Raw genomic sequence first — 18,567 nt, forward strand, 5'->3', positions numbered from 1 at the left:
TAAATTTATTCAGCTTTATTTTCCATCTCCTTTTAAATTAATACATGTGTATATATATATGCATATAATTTCAGTATTAATATATCTTTGAAATAAATTATGAATCATTAAGATAATATAATTTTGTTGTATTCATATTTGTTATTTATGCTTATGCTATCTATGCATAATCAAATCTGAATTAGTCTTAAATTCATATGATTAAAATGATTCAATTTATTTTACCTGGCTTGGTTATTTATATATCCATACCAAAATCAACTTCTCTGTTGACAATTATCTAAATGCGAAAGTTGTGATTGGGCCTTCCCTGACCTTGCAAGGCACGGTTGTTGCTTTTTTCTTCCATGTCTTTATATAACATTTACCATTGGTATTCTGGTTGCGTCTACTTCCCTCTAACATAGGCGAATTCATAAAAGAGAGCAACCATGTCACTTTAATATCCCCAATTTCTGATGTCAAAGTCATGGTATTTCTAGTACATGTCCTAATTCTGATTTGAAATACTTTCATATTAAAAACAAGAAAGGCAGCTTTTATTTCAGTCCCAGTTATTCACTATTTCTTCTCTGAATTAAATAAAAACTGTAAATAAAACAATCATTTTGACAGATGTAATAATTTTTAGTAACTGATACCTGTATTTGGTAAAATATATTTTAAGTGACTTTTAAAAGGGTAAATCTTATATTCAAAGAAAAGGCAAAGGTGACACTAACATTTTTTTTTTTAATTCTATAATGTCCCAAATTAAGCCAAGTTACATAACTAGATAGAATGAAGATGAAATTCAAACTACGATCTGGCTATCTTCAAAACCATGCCTTGGTTTCTTTTAAGGTTTGGTTCAAAGAGGTCCTAGCTCAACATTATTTTCCTGGATGATGGCTGAAATCATATCTTTAAATTTCTTTCTTTTTTTTTTTTTTTGAGACTTTATTTGTCAGAGTGAGAGAGAGAGAGAGAAAGTGCACAAGCAGGGGGAGCAGCAGGCTCCCCACTGAGCAAGGAGCCCGATGCGGGACTCAATCCCAGGCCCCTGGGATCATGACCTGAGCCGAAGGCAGACGCTTAACCGACTGAGCCACCCAGGCGTCCCATATATCTTTATATTTCTATTTATTTGATGACAATTACTAGACAATATATTCAGCATTATTAGCTTTTGATGTTTTGTGTGTGAATTAGCTTATCAGTTCCTTTAAGCATCAGGAGGTGGGAGGCATAAGTCTAAGATGCAGAGCCTTCTCCCAGGAAGGCAAGCAGGCCTTCATGGGCACTTCTGGAGAGCTGTTGGGCAATGAGTTTGTCTTCTTGGGAAAAGAGCCATGAACAGAGTGGGTAGTTATATGATCTATTAAGTATTTTCATCTTGGGGCACCTGATGGTTCAGTTGGTTGAGCTTCTAACTCTTGATTTCGGTTCAGATCATGATCTCGGGGTCATGGAATTGAGCCCTCAGTTGGCCTCTATGCTCAGTAAGGAGGCTGCTTGAGATGGTCTTTCTCTCTCTGTCCCACTCTGCCCCTCCCCCCACCCTCTAAAATAAATCAATCTTTTAAAAAGAAGTATTTTCATCTTTGAGGCATCAGCTGACATTCTGAAACAACAGACGTCCTACTCAACATGGTTACACATTGTTTTGTGATCATATGATTTGAGATAAAGAGATATCTGTAAGAATATAAATGTTTTTGCCATCTTTCTCTTGCTCTAACTGGTAATGTATAAAGGTAAAGGTCAGTGAAGTTGGAGGAGTCAAAGAACCGTGAGGCTATACTGTTGGGATGGGTCACCCACCTATACGTGAAATCACCCAGAAGTTATCCCAGAGCACATAGTAGAAAGGAAGACTGAACTAAGTGCCAAAGACTATCATGAATATGGGCAAATGACCAGTGGGTCTGTATATGATAACCACAAGGAGGGATAAAAGAATGCATATTTAGATTGCAAGAAGGTTGATGAGTACTGGTTTGAAAATGACACTGGGGAACTAAGAAAATGCAAATCTCTCCCTAGTCACTGTGGTACAGGGGAGTACTAAAATGCTTTGTTCAGCAGGCCTGCTGCAAGGGATGTGGTGTTCTAGAGGCGAAGGAAGCTTCAGTCATAATTTCAAAAAGGTAGAGAATATATTTATTGAAAAATTGGGGGGCAAAGAGAAGTTGTTTAGCATAGATGGGAGAAGGGTTCCACAGGGCAAGGTTGAAAAGGTTATAGGCGAGGGATCAGAAGTATTGAGAAAAGGAACAGGGTTGTTGAGGATGAGGATACCAGAGAATATAAAGGAGAGCTGGGATTAATTTGGCAGACAATTATTTGGACATGACAATTTGACAAAAAAGCAAATATAGTTATTTGATCCGATTATCTCTTAATGTAGAGAAATTTAAGTCACTGTGCCTGTTCTTTATTTTCACTAGCACAGTAATAATATGTAGGGCTGAAAGTGAATTAATGGATTAAAAAGTATAAGGGAGGTATTATTTCCTCATATTTTTGAAATGAAGGAAATTAAAGAAAAAGCTCACATAAAAACTTGGGAAATAACCCAGTAGTACACCCCAAAAGCCAGAGACTAGACTGTATCTCATTTTAGACCAGATCAGTTTTTTTATCAAAATATTGTGTTGTCATCTCCCTTCAATTAAATTACTTTCCTTCTAATTGTGTTTGTGGCCAAATTGTGTTACCACCAGAAGAGCTTACGTTTGAGTTGGGAAAAAAAAAAAAAAGATAACAGGGTTGTGAAGCATAGTGGAATTTTCTGGGCTCCCTACCATTAAGGAGGTCAAAGCAAAATAAGGAAGCAAAAGATAACCTAAAAAAGATAAAATAAAATTTTTATTGAAGGATAACACAGAAAAGTGCAAAAATACTAAAGACTCAGCTCAATTATCACAAAGTGGCAGGTATAATCTAACCTAATAGGTACTATTTAATAATTTCCATCCAAGAAGTCACAGGTCGACAAAACAAGCATGTGAGAGCACAGTAGTCTAAAAATGAGGTGGTCTTTGAGATCTGGTCACAAGATTGTAGCCAACCAGATTAAGGCAACATAGCATTTCCCCATGAGGCAGTCAATCCTATACTTTGATAAAACTTAAAATGGCTTCCTCCTGTTTGCTTAAGAAATCTTTCTTCAAAGACTCTTGTGAAATCAGTTTCTTGCAGAGCCTCAGATAACACTGGGAATAAAGTTTGACAAATGCTCCATTCTCTTAGTACACTTTCTTTAACAAAAGAAAATTTTCAATTCTGTTGCCTGTTTCTGTGATGCTAAGTATTTTTCTTTTAGCAACTAATTGTCTTGAAAGTCATCTTTTAAACCCAAACCATGAAATCATTTTCAAATTAAATCATCTGTAGAAGAACTGAGCAAGAGAAAATAGTAGGTTTCCGAGGGGGAACAATGGTATATAATGGAAGGTTTGGGGTGGGTGGTGGTCATAAAAAATGCTTTACCATTTTTCTTAGGTCATTCAGACTTCACTAGTGCGTGTAATAAGCCAGCACAGAACGTATAGAAATGGTGTGTTAAAGGCATCGCAATAGGAAGTTTTCAAATCACTGTGGAACTGGGTGTCCACTCTCACTGCTCTACTCAGAATACCTCTTGATAAGGTCACCCAGGAATCTCCTAATTATAAATCCACAGGACCTCTGGGAGAATCTGCACACTGCTCATCACACCTGTGGTATTGGAGCTTCCTTTGGCCTTGGTGACACTATGGTCAGCCTTCTACTCTTTGATCATTTCTTCTCAGTCTTCTTCAATAGTCTATTCAATAGTGTTCAATGTGTATCTTTACTCTGATATTATATGGGACTATTTATAGTTCTTTAATATCACAGTTATTTAAAGTTTTCTGTTCCTTTGCACATCTTGCTGTTTTGTGGGAATGCCTTCCTTCACCTTACACACTAGGTCCATCCCTTCTCTTCTTTCATACTGCTCAAATACCAGCCATCCTAACCCCACAGAATAGTCTATTCTCGGTATGGCTATATATACATATCAGTGCTAATTTCAGTATTTTATAATTATTTATAAACTGTCAATGCTGTGGCTCAAATTGAAAAGCAGGAATCAAAGCCAAATCTGGAGAGAGTGCCAAGGTAGCAGATAGAAGAGGAGAGGAGGTAAATGAAGCTATACTGGGGGGCGGGTAGGGGGGTTGCTATGTGTTAGGGAAAGGAACAGGCCTAGAAAAATTTCCTAAGCAAGAAAATAAGCAACTTTCATCTAGTCCTTGCAGGGATCAGTAGAATAATGACTTGACATTTGCAGAGAAAAAGATAAAGGAATAGTTTAGTGGGGAAGATTTCCCAGACAGTCTTTTACATAGACTCTTCTCTTAGAAATTCTTTCAAAATGCAATATAGTTAAAGGGAATCCTGACGGGGGGCGGGGTGGGGGGGATGTTCTTTTAGTCCCAAGATTTTCTGAGTCATCATAATATTGCTATATTTTAGAAGACTCAAATCAGTCTCCACTTCTTTTTTCTTTCCTCACATTCAGTGAATTACGATGTGATTTGTGCCACAAGAACATAATTTGCTTCTGTGGAGGTCACCTGTCACCTTCTAATTACCTGCCAGTTTGTGCATTCTTTGTCCTCGTGCTGTTCTACCTCTCCTGAGCTTCTGACACTGCTGACCTCCTTCATGAAATGGTCTTCTCCCTTGTGTACAGCTTCTCCTCCCTCACTGTTTGCTCTTTTGAGTGTCCTTCATGGGCATCTCTTCCACTTATTTCTTATATGTACACACTCCTAAGACTGTTCCCCTGAATTCCCTCCATGCTCTCCCTCAATGACCCCATCCGTTTTCAGACCTTCAGATATTTTTATTCAGAAAACACTCCAATCACTAACTATGACCTCTTTCCCAATTCCAGACCTACTATTACAACTATACCCTGGACCTTTCAACCTGGATTTTTGGGAGCTCAGTTCTAATAACTGCTCCTCTTTCTACCTCCTCTGCCTGGGTTCTAAGCCCAGGTTTTTCTGTTTAAGTCCACATTCTCTTATGTTCTTTTTAATAAATGTTCTTATCAGAGCCTTCTGGTTCTGTTTCTATAGAATGCTCCCAGTCCACGTCATTCTTCTATTTCCACTGTTCTTTCTTCTTACCTTTCAATAAGCAGTCTTCACCTCCTTTATAGACTTTTGGTCTATATCACTTATTCAGATAAGCATGGATTGATTGTCTACTCTGAGCAAGGTATTGAGATAGGCAGTGTTCCATGTTTTTTCACCTCTCTTGTATAGATTCCCAGGAATGGAATTGTTGTGTTACATACTAAGCAGATGTTTAACTGTTTTTGTAGGCTTTTAAAAATTTGAGCAGTTTTGAGTACACAACAAATTTGGTCAGGAAGTTGCTATATATTCTCTATCCCCACACATCATTATTACCCAAAGTCCATAGTTTATGTTAGGGTTCACTCTAGGCGTCTTGTCTTGCATTATTTCTGAGGAAAAGTTGGATGTAATTCTTGTCTTTGCCTCTCTGTAGGTAAGGTGCTTATCACTTCTGCTTCTTGTAAGATCTTCTTATCTTTGATTCTTAGAAGTTTGAATATGCTATGCCTCTGTATATGTTTGTGTGTTTGTCATTTATTTTACTTGGTGTTCTCTGAGCTTCTTAGATCTGTGGTTTGGTGCCTGATATTAATTTGGGGGAAATCTTCAGTCATTATTACTTCAAATATGTCTTCTGTTCCTTTCTCTCTTCCTTCTTCTAGGTTCCCATTATGTGCATGTTATACCTTTTGTAGTTGTCCTACCTTTCTTGGATATTCTGTTACATACATATATTTAAACATTTATCTATTTTTATTCGAGAGAGAGAGCACAAGGGGTAGGGGCAGAGGGAGAGGAAGAGAGAATCTCAAGCAGACTCCGTGCTGAGCACAGAGCCCAACTTGGGGCTCAGTCTTACAACCCTGAGATCACAACCCAAGCTGAAACCAAGAGTTGGGTGCTTAACCGACTGCGCCACCCAGGCACACCTATTCTGTTACATTTTTATCAGACTTTTTTCTTTGCCTTTCCATTTTGGAATTTTCTGTTGACATATCCTCAGATTCAGAGATTCTTTAATCAGACATGTTCTGTCTACAAATAAATCCATCAAAAGCAGTCTTCATTTATGTTACCGTGTTTTTGATCCTTGGCATTTCTTAGCTTTGCGCAGTGGCAGTATCGTAGCCAATGAGGTTTATCCGAGGTGCGATTATTGCTCATTGATCCTTGGCGTTTCTTTTTGATTCTTAGAATTTCCATGTCTCTGTTTTCATTGTCTACTTGTTTTTGCCTGCTGTCTACTTTATCCGCTAGATCCCTTAACATGTTAATAGTTGTTTTAAATTTCTGTTCTGATAATTTCAATATGCCTGCTATATCTGAGTCTGGTTCTGATGCTTGTTCCGTCTCTTTAAATTGTGGTTTTCACCCGTGTTTTCATGGAGTCTGTTTCTGTAGGCCTGCTTCAGACTTCTTCCTGAGTTTCTAAGGGAGAATGTGAAAATCAACAGATTTCCATTTTATGCAGAATTAAGTGTAATTTGCAGCCTTCTAGAGTTTGGCCCCTATTTATCTTTATAAGCTCATCTCTGACTATAGCCTCATGCTTAAACTGGCCAATGTGATAGTCACTGAACAGCTGTTCTGTGTTTTCCCACAAATATGTTTGTCTTTATTTTTACCCTTCCCTTAGCCTGTAATGCCTTTCTTCCCTTTTTATTACCAAAATTCTACCCACCTTTAGAAGAAAGTCAGATATTTTTTCCACAGTTCTAAAAGGTGTATATACTTTTACTCTAACCTCTCGTGTAAACCTCTTTTACAACAGTAGTTAGTGGATACTTACTACAGGCTGGTTATGTTATTGTCAGTCACAAAATTGCTCTCCTAGCCCTCCCCTCTCCCACCACTGAGAATGGCTTGGTGGGAGTGATCACTTTTCATTCATCTGTACCCACCTTAGATCTAGTAAAGTGTTTCTAAGTTAGTAGATGCTAAATATTTATTGAATTGAATTAGTATATAGAGGATGGTATTTTATTTAAATTTCATTGTTTTAATCAATATTTAATGAAAATATTTTAATATATGATGATAATGTTTAGGATATCAAAATGATTCACAAAAATCATTTGTTAAACTAATGAAGCCAGCTACTTCAGGGATCTCCATTTAACATGACCCCACTCTGTACTTTGACTCAAAACATTTAAAAATTCGACTTCTTCACTGAAGTCACAGAAAAGCATGTGTAGTTAGTAATAGTTTTTTCTTTCTAAATCTTGCTATATAGAGATAAGTTTTATACCAGATATGTTCCTTGTGAATCCCAAATGTTTCCATGAAATCCTTCTTCCTTCTGGGGTACCGTATGTGAGGGTTAACATGGCTGTTGTCTGAAATGCATGTGGAAGCATAACTGAGGTGGTGTGAAATGACCATGGTTCCTTTTAGTTCTCAGCAAGAGTAATTGAATGTAGAATATCTTACTAAACACTGGACTGTGACAGTGTGTTAACACTCTGACTATCTCCTAACAGCAGGGCAATTATTTGCTGAGTGGGATTTTTATAAATCCCCTGGCACTAGTATGTCCTGGTAATTATGATGAAGTGTGTTGGTCAGTGTTGATTCAGCAGTCCCTACCCTCACAAATACTTCATTCACAGTTCTCTGGCCCACTTTGATTTTCCTCGTTAGTAGAGATCTTCTGCCCTTCTGTGCTGGCTTAGTGTCTAATTTTTAAAATAATTTTGATTAAAGCTTAGATCCTGAACATCTTTTACTCAGCATCCCCTCTTCTTTAGAACTGTGTATCTCTCCCAGTAGTCACAAATTCTGAATCCTGATGCAAGAAAATACTTTCTGATTTTGTTCCTTTATGTGGCAGTCAACTCCCATTTGCTGTGTAATTGTCATTTGCAAAAGTAAAACTTGAATTTTCCCACCTATCCTGTATACTTAGTAGTTCCTCATCCCTGAGTGAGCAGTTACTTTGAAATTACGAGAGATTATTATTTCTCATATGGTAAAATATGAAATGGAAAGACTAATCATTGTGCTTTGGGAATTATAGGTGTACAAAATCATGTTTCAGATTCTTTTTATTTTACAGCACCTTGTTTTAGAAGTAAACCTCAATAACAAAAAGAAGAGGGGAGAATTAGAAGATAGCTTCCCCCAGGCAATTACAAAATGAAGATCTGTGGATGAGTGGAAAATGATCGTAAAAACATTCTCCATGAAATAAAACAGTAGATGCTCCAAATCCATCATCGATTTGTTTTTAAATCAATTGCATTTTTAAAGTACTTTCCCATACAATACTTCTAAGTCCAAAGAATAAAAACTGAGAAGAAAAGAGCAACTGATAGATTGTTAGAAATATGGAATGGTTCAAAATATTAATGTAATGCTAAGGGTGACTGGGTAACAAATGGTACATTTGCCCGTTGCTCAACCTGACATAATTAATATTCCAGGTCATGCTTAAGTTCCCATGATGGAGGGTCTGAAGGGGGGAATTCAAGAAAAATATATATCTATTATATAACTCATTGCCTTTTTTTTTTTTTTCTTTTCCCTTTTGACGAGTCAGAATCATAGCCTTTAAAAAAAATCAGTGCTTTCACACCTCATTTGCCGTATTCACCACTGGGCCACCAGTCAGCAGCCCAGCCTGATGCAAGGAGGTCAGTAAGAAGCTATTAGCAGAGTCCTCTCCCGAGATTTCCTGGGTCTTATTGAGTTGAATGTTAGCATGACAGTACTGCAAATAACTCAGTTGTAGGCTTTTTTTTTTTTTTAAACAGTTAGCACAGATTTCCCCATAGTGTTGGTCACTCTAGAAAATTATTGCTGAAAATGAAGTCCCAAAAGCTAGCTTGGCAGTAGCCCTTCTAAGTTGTGAAAAATGTGAAAACTGAAAAATATGTCATGGTCCCTTAGGATTAACTTTGTCTTTTGTGACTCATAGTAATATTTTTAAAAATCAACAACAAACCATTATTCACAAGTGGCTTACAAATTATAAAATGCAGCATGAGACAATAGTAAGTTAAGGTTGTTTTGTTTACTTAAAGAAGTACTAGCTAAATGCATACTGTATCAATATAAATAAATAGGGTATTTGCTTGCGGTAGGGATTGAGAGAGGGCTGAACTGTTTTCATTGACGTAAGTTAGCAAATGTATTAAATTAATTTCTAAAATAACTGACACCTTGAAGATTTTAAATGATACATTTTAAATTCAATTAAAATATATTTTCTACCTATATTTGATTTAAATTGCAAAGAGAATACACATGAGAAGGTCTCCATATAGGTTGCAAAATATAATTTAAGAAAGCTATCATGTCTACTGATCTATTTGCATTTCCCATCTAGCCTATGTATACATGTGCATGCAAATGTGGAAGGAGACCAAAGAAGATTTCTAATGGGGTAAAGTTAATGGCTGGTAACAGTTATTCAAGTAGATAGATATATTTAACTGATAAATTATAATCTAGTTAAATTGTATGTATTTTACTATTTTAATCTGCAAGGTTGTGGAAATGATTAACAGACTTAAGTCAGCTAGATCATCACTAAATAGAATGGCATACTCCTATCTTTTTCATGGACTATGGAGATTTAGTTATATTTATGTCAGGATAGTCTTTTTAATGTAATATTTGTTGGTTTTCTTCTCATTACAGTTGGTAGATTCTCATCATAGAAATTCACCCTAAAAATCATCTTAAAAATTCTCACCCACTTCAAAATTACACTAAAAACTATTTTAAATATGTGTCCATACTGTTTTTTATTAACATCATTTAAGCTATTTATGAATCTACCTTGTTTGGTATTTAGTATTATAGTGAGAGAATGGTCAGCATGACATTAAATATGGTTTATACAATTTTCAACACTTTTTTTTCTTATATAAATTGTATAGGGAAAAAAATCCCAAAGAAAACCCAGTTCAAAAATATTTTTTTAAGGTATGTAAGTATATTTACATTGGCTTTGTTTTCTCTAATAAAATTCAGTTATAACACAGGAACAGTTGAGTTGAAGGTAACTCAAGTGGATCTTTGATAATTTAGTGCTAGATCACAATGTGTTTGAAAGCACAGCAAAACTGATGTATTAAGAAAGATAAAAAGGGTATAATCTATAATTCTTTGAAAGAAGTTGATAAGATTTTGAAATAAGCCTCAGACATTTTCCTGAGATCTTGATGCGGCTTTGGAAAACAAGAGTAAATAGAGGCTTCACAGGTCCTTCTGCAGAGTACATTGTTTCTGAGTGTCTACTATGTGCCCGGGACTCCAGGAGGCCATGGGGCTACAAAAGTCCCTAAATCAGAGGCCCTGTGCTCCAGCTGCTTGTTTAGGGAAGATTGATACACACAAAGGTAATTATGAAACAATGTGGTAGGTAGGTAGGAGCTCTGACAGAGTTGGCCCCAGGCTCTTAATGTAGCATTAGGGATAGGACACTGAATCTAGCCTCAGTTGGTATTAGAAAAAGGTTAACACTTAATTGAAATATTAAGCTGAATATATAAAATTTTCTTTCTATCTTTTTTAAAGATTTTATTTATTTATTTATTTATTTATTTGAGAGAGAGCAAGAGCGAGAGAGAACATGAGCAAGGGGGAAGGGGGGGGGAGAGAGAGAATCAGACTCCCTGCTGAGCAGGGAGCCCGATGTGGGACTCAATCCCAAGACCCTGAGATCATGCCACAAGAAAATATGAAATTTTCTAAGATAGTTTTTCAAAGACAAGGATCTTGGGTAATCATAATACTTTAGAACTGCTGATTCCATCAATAAATATAGTGACCAGAAAAATTTCTGAATATAATGGTGGCATAAGAGAAAAGCACATTTTTGGAAAAATATATGGGTTTAATAATGCATAATTGTTAAAGCAATCAAGTATTTATTGAGTGCATATTTTGTGCCTGAAACTGGTTCAAGCATTGCGTATTTGAGTTTGTGTGAGTGAATGTATGACTTATGGATGTGATTAAATACACATATGCATAGTTAACAGAAAGAATGACTTAAGGTCCTTCTGTAATTTTTTCTAAAATATGGTTATATAAAATATGCCATATATGCCAGGTAGAAGCTATAGCTCAGTGATTTTTAACATTTTGGGTCTTTAACTATGAATGATTCTGAAATTGTTGGTCTGGAGTATAGACAAAGTGAGTATTTTGTAATCTCCTTAGATGAATTTAAAGCCAGCCTCTAGTTAAGAACTAGAGTTCTACTTAAAAATAGTCCTTAAACATATGAAAATTTTTATGATACAACTTCGTCTTCCTTTTATTTCATGTGAAAAGTTAAAGTTAAAAATTATGTTCTTTTTCTTTAGATTCCAGGTATATACAATTCACCATTCAGAAAAGATCCTGATCCCTGGGAATTGCGGTTACAAAAGGCAAAGCCCTTAACATACCAAAGGTCTAAAGTTAAGCAGAAGCGCTGCATCAGCCTTAGCAATTGGCTAGCTTGTACGAGTGCCCGTTCCTTTCCTCGATCTGAAATTCTGCCACCCATTGATAGGAAACAATGTCAGGTACTCATTAGTCCTATATAAGAATTCTGTCAATGATTGTATTCTTGCTGTTTTTTAAAAAAAGTTACTGTTGTTTTGTCTTTGTGACAAGAAAGGAAAATTATTTTTTATGGAATCCAATTTTAAATAATAAACATAAAGTATGTTTAAAATATGTATGAGGGAAGTAATCAAATAATTCTATGGTACTGAATTTTATTATTTCAAATAAGAAGTTAACGCTTAAGATTTTTGGCTAGGATCTAGCCTTTTTCTTTAAAAACATTGTTATAATGGTACTTGTTATAACATATTGCTAGAAAAATATGATGTGTTATCAACTTTATTTAACTTCTCATCTGATGATTCATATCTATATACAGTTGTAAACATAATTTAAAAGTATAAGTTGAGAGAATTACAGAGGACCCAAAACAATGCAAGACTCGGGCAGAGACAAAAAAATCTTCCCTGTGGGTTGCTATAGACCTGGACTGGCAAATGATTTCCTAAGGCTATGGGGTGGAGTGGGATGTGTTGGGTGAAGATCATCACTGTCCCAAAGGCCCCATTGATCATCCCCATCGATATTTAATCTGGAGTAGACAACTGCCACCAAGGGGCATCAACCTAGAATTGGGTTGATTTGGGTTCACATGGCCAGATTCCCAGAACTCCCACCTAGTAGTTCCCTACACAGGCCTTCCTCTGTATATCTTTTGCTGTGTAATAAATAACTTGAAAACCTGATGGCTTAAACCAACCCACGTTTCTTCTCTCACAGTTTCTGTGGGTCAGTGTTGTAGGTCCAGCTTAGGTGAGTGCCTCTGACTCAAGATCTGCCATGAAGTTGTGGGCAAGGTGCCAGACAATGCTGTGATTTCATGTGGAAACTCAGCTGTAGGGAAGAGCAGGAGGATGAGGAGATCCCCTTCTAGGGTCACTCATCTGGTTGCTTGTTTTCGTATCTCAGTCCCTCGCCGTGGCCGTATGTAGAGCTGCCTCACTGGCAGCTGGCTTCCCGCAGGAGAGTGATCTGACAGAGAGTGAGAGACTCCTCAAAGCAAAGCCACAGCCTTTTTATGACCTCATGCCACAAGTGACCTGCCATTCTGCCATATTTCATTTTTTACAAGTGAGTAAGTCCAGTCCACACAAGGGTTTGAATCCCAGAAAGTAGGATTGTTGGAGGTCATCTTAGAGACTGCTTTTCACACCCCCAACCATTTCATCAGCTTGCTAGAGGACAACCTCATCTGTGCCATAAAGCACTTTCCCACTTTGCTGTAATTATTTGTGATGTTATGTATTTACTTTCTGTAATTGTGTCTTCTCTTCCCTTTATTTGTGCTTTTTTTTGCTCTCTTAAAATTACTAATTGATAATTAATACTATTTTTAAAAAATACTATTAACTGATGGCTTATACTATATTATAGAAAGAGCTGTAAAAAAAAATCTATACAAGAAAACATAGAAGCTGAGAGTGCTCCCTCTTTCTGAAATAAAGTGGCAGGGAGGGGAGAGTTGAGCAAGGGGACAAAAGAGATAATTTGGAAAATTTTCAGTTTAATTTGGAACATATCTTCAGAGTATGGTTTCATTAATCTTTTCAAAATATAGGTTATACCAATATTCTAATAAAGGCATTTAAAATAGTTTTTAAAACAAATATAAAATAAATTTTATATTCTAAGTAACTGAATTTTTACCATTTGAATTATGCATAGTACTATTTCAGTTGATCCAAGTAATGATTTTACATGATACCATCAGAATGAGCAACTCAATTTATTATTCTATAAAGAAGATAATTCTAGTAACTCCATTGCTTGTGTATTAAGTGTTCAGTGATTGCTAAGGTGTCAGATATAACGTTGTATATTTGAATACTTAATAATCCATATTTTATGCTATTCAATGAGATAGTTATTGGTAATACATGGAATTCATAGAGTAATTCTGAATGCAACTTCTTAGGAAATGTAAAAATGATATGGTATTGATAAAATATAGGTATGTAAATGTATCTGAATTGGAAACACTCTAGAAGTCATCCAGACCAAACTGCCACACTGTATAATATTCACAACGTTAACCATACACATTTAATACCATTTTATATGAGTTTTATAATACTTATATTTCACATTAACTTTACTGCTTTGCTTTGCTTTTTTATGCTTTTATAATATGGCTTATTTTAAACTAGTTTGTATTCACTCTTCGTCTTTATTAATGTACTTTTCTCAATATAACCCTTTTAGTACCTTACATGGCTTCCCCCCCATAGCATTCTATTTATACATAGTATTTATGGAATACATATGGAAGACATATACATACAGCTGTATACAAGGTATATGTGAATAATATATGTGGACAATTTTTATACATATATAATATACATGTAAAAATGGTTATATGTATTTGTATGGAAGATTGTATACCTATATATTTATATAATAAATATAGTAATAAATACAGTAAGTATATAAATATATGTGGGAAAATATATATATGTGATCGAGGTGTTTTCCAACACCAACAACTAATTCTCTGATTCTCTGAATACTATTTGGTGTCCAACGATTCAAGCCAGTTCTAACACTAACTACCAGGAGTTGGTGCAGACTCCGCAGCTCAAGGCCCACAAAATTGTTCTTCACTTCACATACTGGTAGCAATTTCTGGGTCTCCTGTACTTCTTACTGAGCTGGCTATAAATTGAGGGGTCCCATGACCCCATCCTAAGGTTTGATAATTTGCTAGAACAGTTCACAGAACTCAGGAAGACAATTTATTTATATTTGCTGCTTTATTATAAAGGATACAAATAAACAGCCAGGTGAAGCGGAACATAGAGTGAGGTCTGAAAGGGTCCAGAGTGCACAGGCTTCTGTTCTCATGGAGCTGGGATGCACCTCTCTCCCAGCACATAGATGTGTGTGCCAGTTGAGAAGCTCATCGAATCTCCTTGTGTAAGAGTTTTTATAAAGCTCAGTCTGGAACTCCATTACCTTTCCCTGGAGATCAGAAGCAGGGGCTGGAAATTTCAACCTTCTAATCATTTGGTCTTTCTGGTGACCAGTTTGATCAAGAGGCTACTAGGGACCCAACCTGAATCACCTCATTAGCATAATCTCAGGTGTAACCTTGTTTATCGATTACAAAGTCACCCCATCACTCAGGAAATTCCAAGCATTTTAGGAGCTCTATGCCAGGAATCAGGGACAAAAACCATCAGATATGTATTTCTTATTATACCACAATAGTATATATATATATATGAAGACACATAGAAAATATTACATACATTCATATAATGATATACATGTGTATATATATATATATATGGAATATACGTGTATATGGAAGATTTTATATATGTATATGTGTGTGTACATATGCAGATATTTGCAGATAGATATACATACATGTGTGTACATACACATATACACTCATAAATTACCTTTATCTAGCATACCACAAAATAATGATCCTTGTTAATTTTCTTTTCCTTTTCTGCTCCCTTCTTTCTTCCTTTTTCTCTCTTCCCTTGTTCTTTTTCTCTTTTCTTCTTTCCCTGTCTCCTTCATTCCTATCCCTGGTCCTCCTCCCTCCACTCTGCACCATTTTAATCTTCTTTTTCTTCCTTTCTTTCCTTTTTTTTCCTTCCTTCCTTCCCATTCTTCTTCAACCCATTGTTTCATCCCATCTTCTTCTCTCTCAGCTTCCTTTGGCTTCCTCTTTTCTCACTTCCTTTTCTTCTTTTTTTCCTTCTTTCCATTCTTGTTTTCACAGAATGGGATTTTTAATGTTGTGGTTTTATTGGACTGAACCGCATTTACTATATGTTACCTAATAATATGAAAGGTATATACATCATTAGGGATATCTAAGATTATATATGCTATATTACAGATGGTAATATTTATACTCTGATGGTCTGTCTGTACTTGGGAGGTAAATTTCTCAAGTGTATGAGACAATCCTGGGAGTTTAAAACATAACTTCATTATTATTTCAGCTTCGAGAAAATTTTAAAAAATACAAGATGACTATAAAGTAACATGGGTTGTTAAAAATATAGAAGAACGTAAATATATTTGACCCTCATAATTAGGATTTGTTTGGATGCAAATAAAGTCAAACTTTGGAAAACTATAGCTAAGAGTCAAAGGAGACTTGTAGATTCAGGTTGAGCCTAGGCATTATAGGGATTAATATTTGGAAATGAGTACAATGAGCAGTTCCGAAGTTTGAAGCTATGCCCAAAATCTGAGGCCCCATGTCACTCCACATATGATCAGTATTAGTGATCACTTGAGATCTGAAAGGCAGTCTGTCAACAGAAATACAAATTAACAGAAGCTTTGGCATAGGAGAAGTTTGACAGTATATGTCGTTTGCTAACCAGGGAGAAGTTCTGTTGAGCTCAAAGGCAAGACACTTGCCGAAATGTCTTGGACACTTGTCTAAGATATAAATGTATGGACCAGGCACTGATAGATATAGAGAGATGAATGTGATTACGGGAGGATTAGGGTCACAAAAATATTGAACCCATTAGGAAGACTGGGTCTGTTCTTATTCTAAATTTTGCTGCTTGAGTTGGGCTCCTCCTTTTTCATTTCCTAGTCTCTTTGGAAATAGTAAGTTCCAGAACAAGTAGTGGGTTAAGTCTTACAAATGGGTATGTTTTATGTTGATACACCAACAAAGTTTAGAAGGTAGAGTTTGGCCACTTAGAAGACCATTCCTCCTTGTGAATGCTGGTCCCTTCAAAGTCCTAGCTTTGTGCATTTCCTTATATATTTGATTCTGCTGTTGTTCAAAACCTTCTCCAAACTTCTCTTGAAACTAATAATGAAAATAAACCCAGGGGTATCATTTGTGAATGTTTAGTATGTTCTCAGTACAATGCTAAGAGTGTTACTTACATTGTCTTACACATCTTAAGAGCACTTTTGTGAGATAATTATTATTCCATTTTACATATAAGTAAAAAGGTCTAAAGAAGTAATTTTCCCCTGATAATACAACCATGCATTAATTTTTAAACTATAAAATTTCTCGAAGTAAAACATTAAGAATCTGAAAAAAAAATAATAAATCCCCATTTGATTTCCTAATAGTGAACTTGGAATCATGTTACTGTATCTTTAAAAAGTAAAGTTCCAATAAAAATCCATTAACTACTTTCAAATATAGCAATCCTCCTGTCCAGCTGTGAAAAGTACTAGATGATACTTATTTGCCATTTGTGTTATTTACGGTCCATGACTTTTATGGTAACTGGTTCCTATTATTGGTTTCTATTAATGTAAAACATAAGTGAACATAAATGAGGCGTGAATCATTTCTTTTTATTAGCCCCACAGTCTTCAGTCAGTGCTTGCAGTAACTCCCAGCTGTGTCTTGTTAGTGATAACCTATTTAAAGAAGAGATCTTTAAGGATAAGGAATATGATTAGGAATCTTTGTCCATTTTATATCACTTCTGTCTTATACAACAATAGTGGTGGGAAAAAAAGCAGTATGTAATTAATGACATAGTAAAATCCGGAGCCACCTCTGATTTGTATTGTTTAATATGATACTAATTAGACAACCAGTGGATTCTAGTAATTAGTATAAGTAACTACTAATTTAAAGGTAGGATATCTTATAAAACACTTATTCCTGTTGCAGCTTATGGGCTTTCCTCGGCTATGTATTTGTGTCATTAGATGGTTGCTTTTGTGTCAGAGTTATTATGCAATAGAACTTAGAATTTTTACTAAAGAACACTTAAATTAATTACAATTATGGCTCTCTGTTTTGGAAGGGTTACCAGTTAAATATAGGATGTGGCATTCACTTAAAAGCTTTATTTTAATAAAAAAAAGCTTGCTATCCTATTTCTATTGATAGGAAGGCTTTTGAAAGCAATCCTCAGAACCTTTTCTAATATCTTTACTTAAAAAGGGAGAGAATTCTTTTTAAGTTATATCAGAAGAAATATGTTTTTTTTAAACTAGAAAACAAAGTAACATAACTACAAATTTAACAGTTTTAGCGTAAAAAATCTTTTGATGTAAGTAGGGAAAATTTTGGCTAATTTAAAATATTTTAATATAATCACTTCGACTTGTGTGAGCATTTTTTGAAGATGTGACATTCTGTGTATTTTCTAATTAAGAGAACAGCTTGTTCTTTAAAAATAATTTGGTAAACTTGGTATACTTTGTAGATATTCAGCATCCTTAATCATCAATAATATGACAAAAAGTCTTCCATGATAAAATATTCCCTCGTTCTTTCTTGTCAGGGACCATTCCGTGACATCACTGAAGTGTTAGAACAGCGCTACAAGCCCTTGGAGCCAACACTGTGGGTAGCAGATCCAACCAGTGAGTTAAAGGCGGTCAGAGAGGAAGTCAGAAGACAGGCATGGATGCGAAATGTAAATGACAATATGTGAGTTCTTAGCTTAAAAAAAAAATAGCTGTAGTATGTGTGGTGCCTTAAGTGCTTGAACATTTTGTATTTCCTGATATTGTGGAGAATCTTTTATTTGTGAGAAAAGGTATTCAGAAGCAACCTATTGAGAAGCAACCATTTTCCAATATGCAAATATGCTACATACTTATATATATATTTATTATATATTATTATATACACATATATACACATTTATATATAAATACACAGACATATGTACACATTTATATAAATATATATACATTTATATTATATAATATATAAATTTATATAATTTTATATTATATAAATAAATGTTATATTATTTATGAGATATTATAATGTATAATATATTATAATATAGATGTATTTATATAATATATACACATTTAGAATGTTTTACATTTATATAAATGTGTATATATTATAAATTATATTAATATATAAATTTATGTAAATGTGTATATATTATATAAATATAAATGTGTATATATTTATATA

The 18,567-nt window shown here is 35.0% G+C and overlaps 1 protein-coding gene and 1 pseudogene across 1 annotated transcript in view; both read left to right on the forward strand.

Annotated features, from left to right (window-relative positions):
- Positions 1–18,567, forward strand: part of SPATA17 (spermatogenesis associated 17) — a 166,883-nt gene that overhangs the window by 79,367 nt on the left and 68,949 nt on the right. The window contains exons 7-8 of the mRNA XM_081825178.1: positions 11,420–11,623; positions 17,915–18,063. Coding sequence (XP_081681304.1) covers positions 11,420–11,623; positions 17,915–18,063 — 353 coding nt within the window. The remainder of the gene's footprint in view (positions 1–11,419; positions 11,624–17,914; positions 18,064–18,567) is intronic.
- On the forward strand, positions 6,202–6,267 carry LOC115942668 (U4 spliceosomal RNA; annotated as a pseudogene).

This window comes from Leptonychotes weddellii, chromosome 6, assembly GCF_054177405.1.
Source record: "Leptonychotes weddellii isolate Sample4059 chromosome 6, ASM5417740v2, whole genome shotgun sequence".
NCBI classification, from domain to species: Eukaryota; Metazoa; Chordata; class Mammalia; order Carnivora; family Phocidae; genus Leptonychotes; species Leptonychotes weddellii.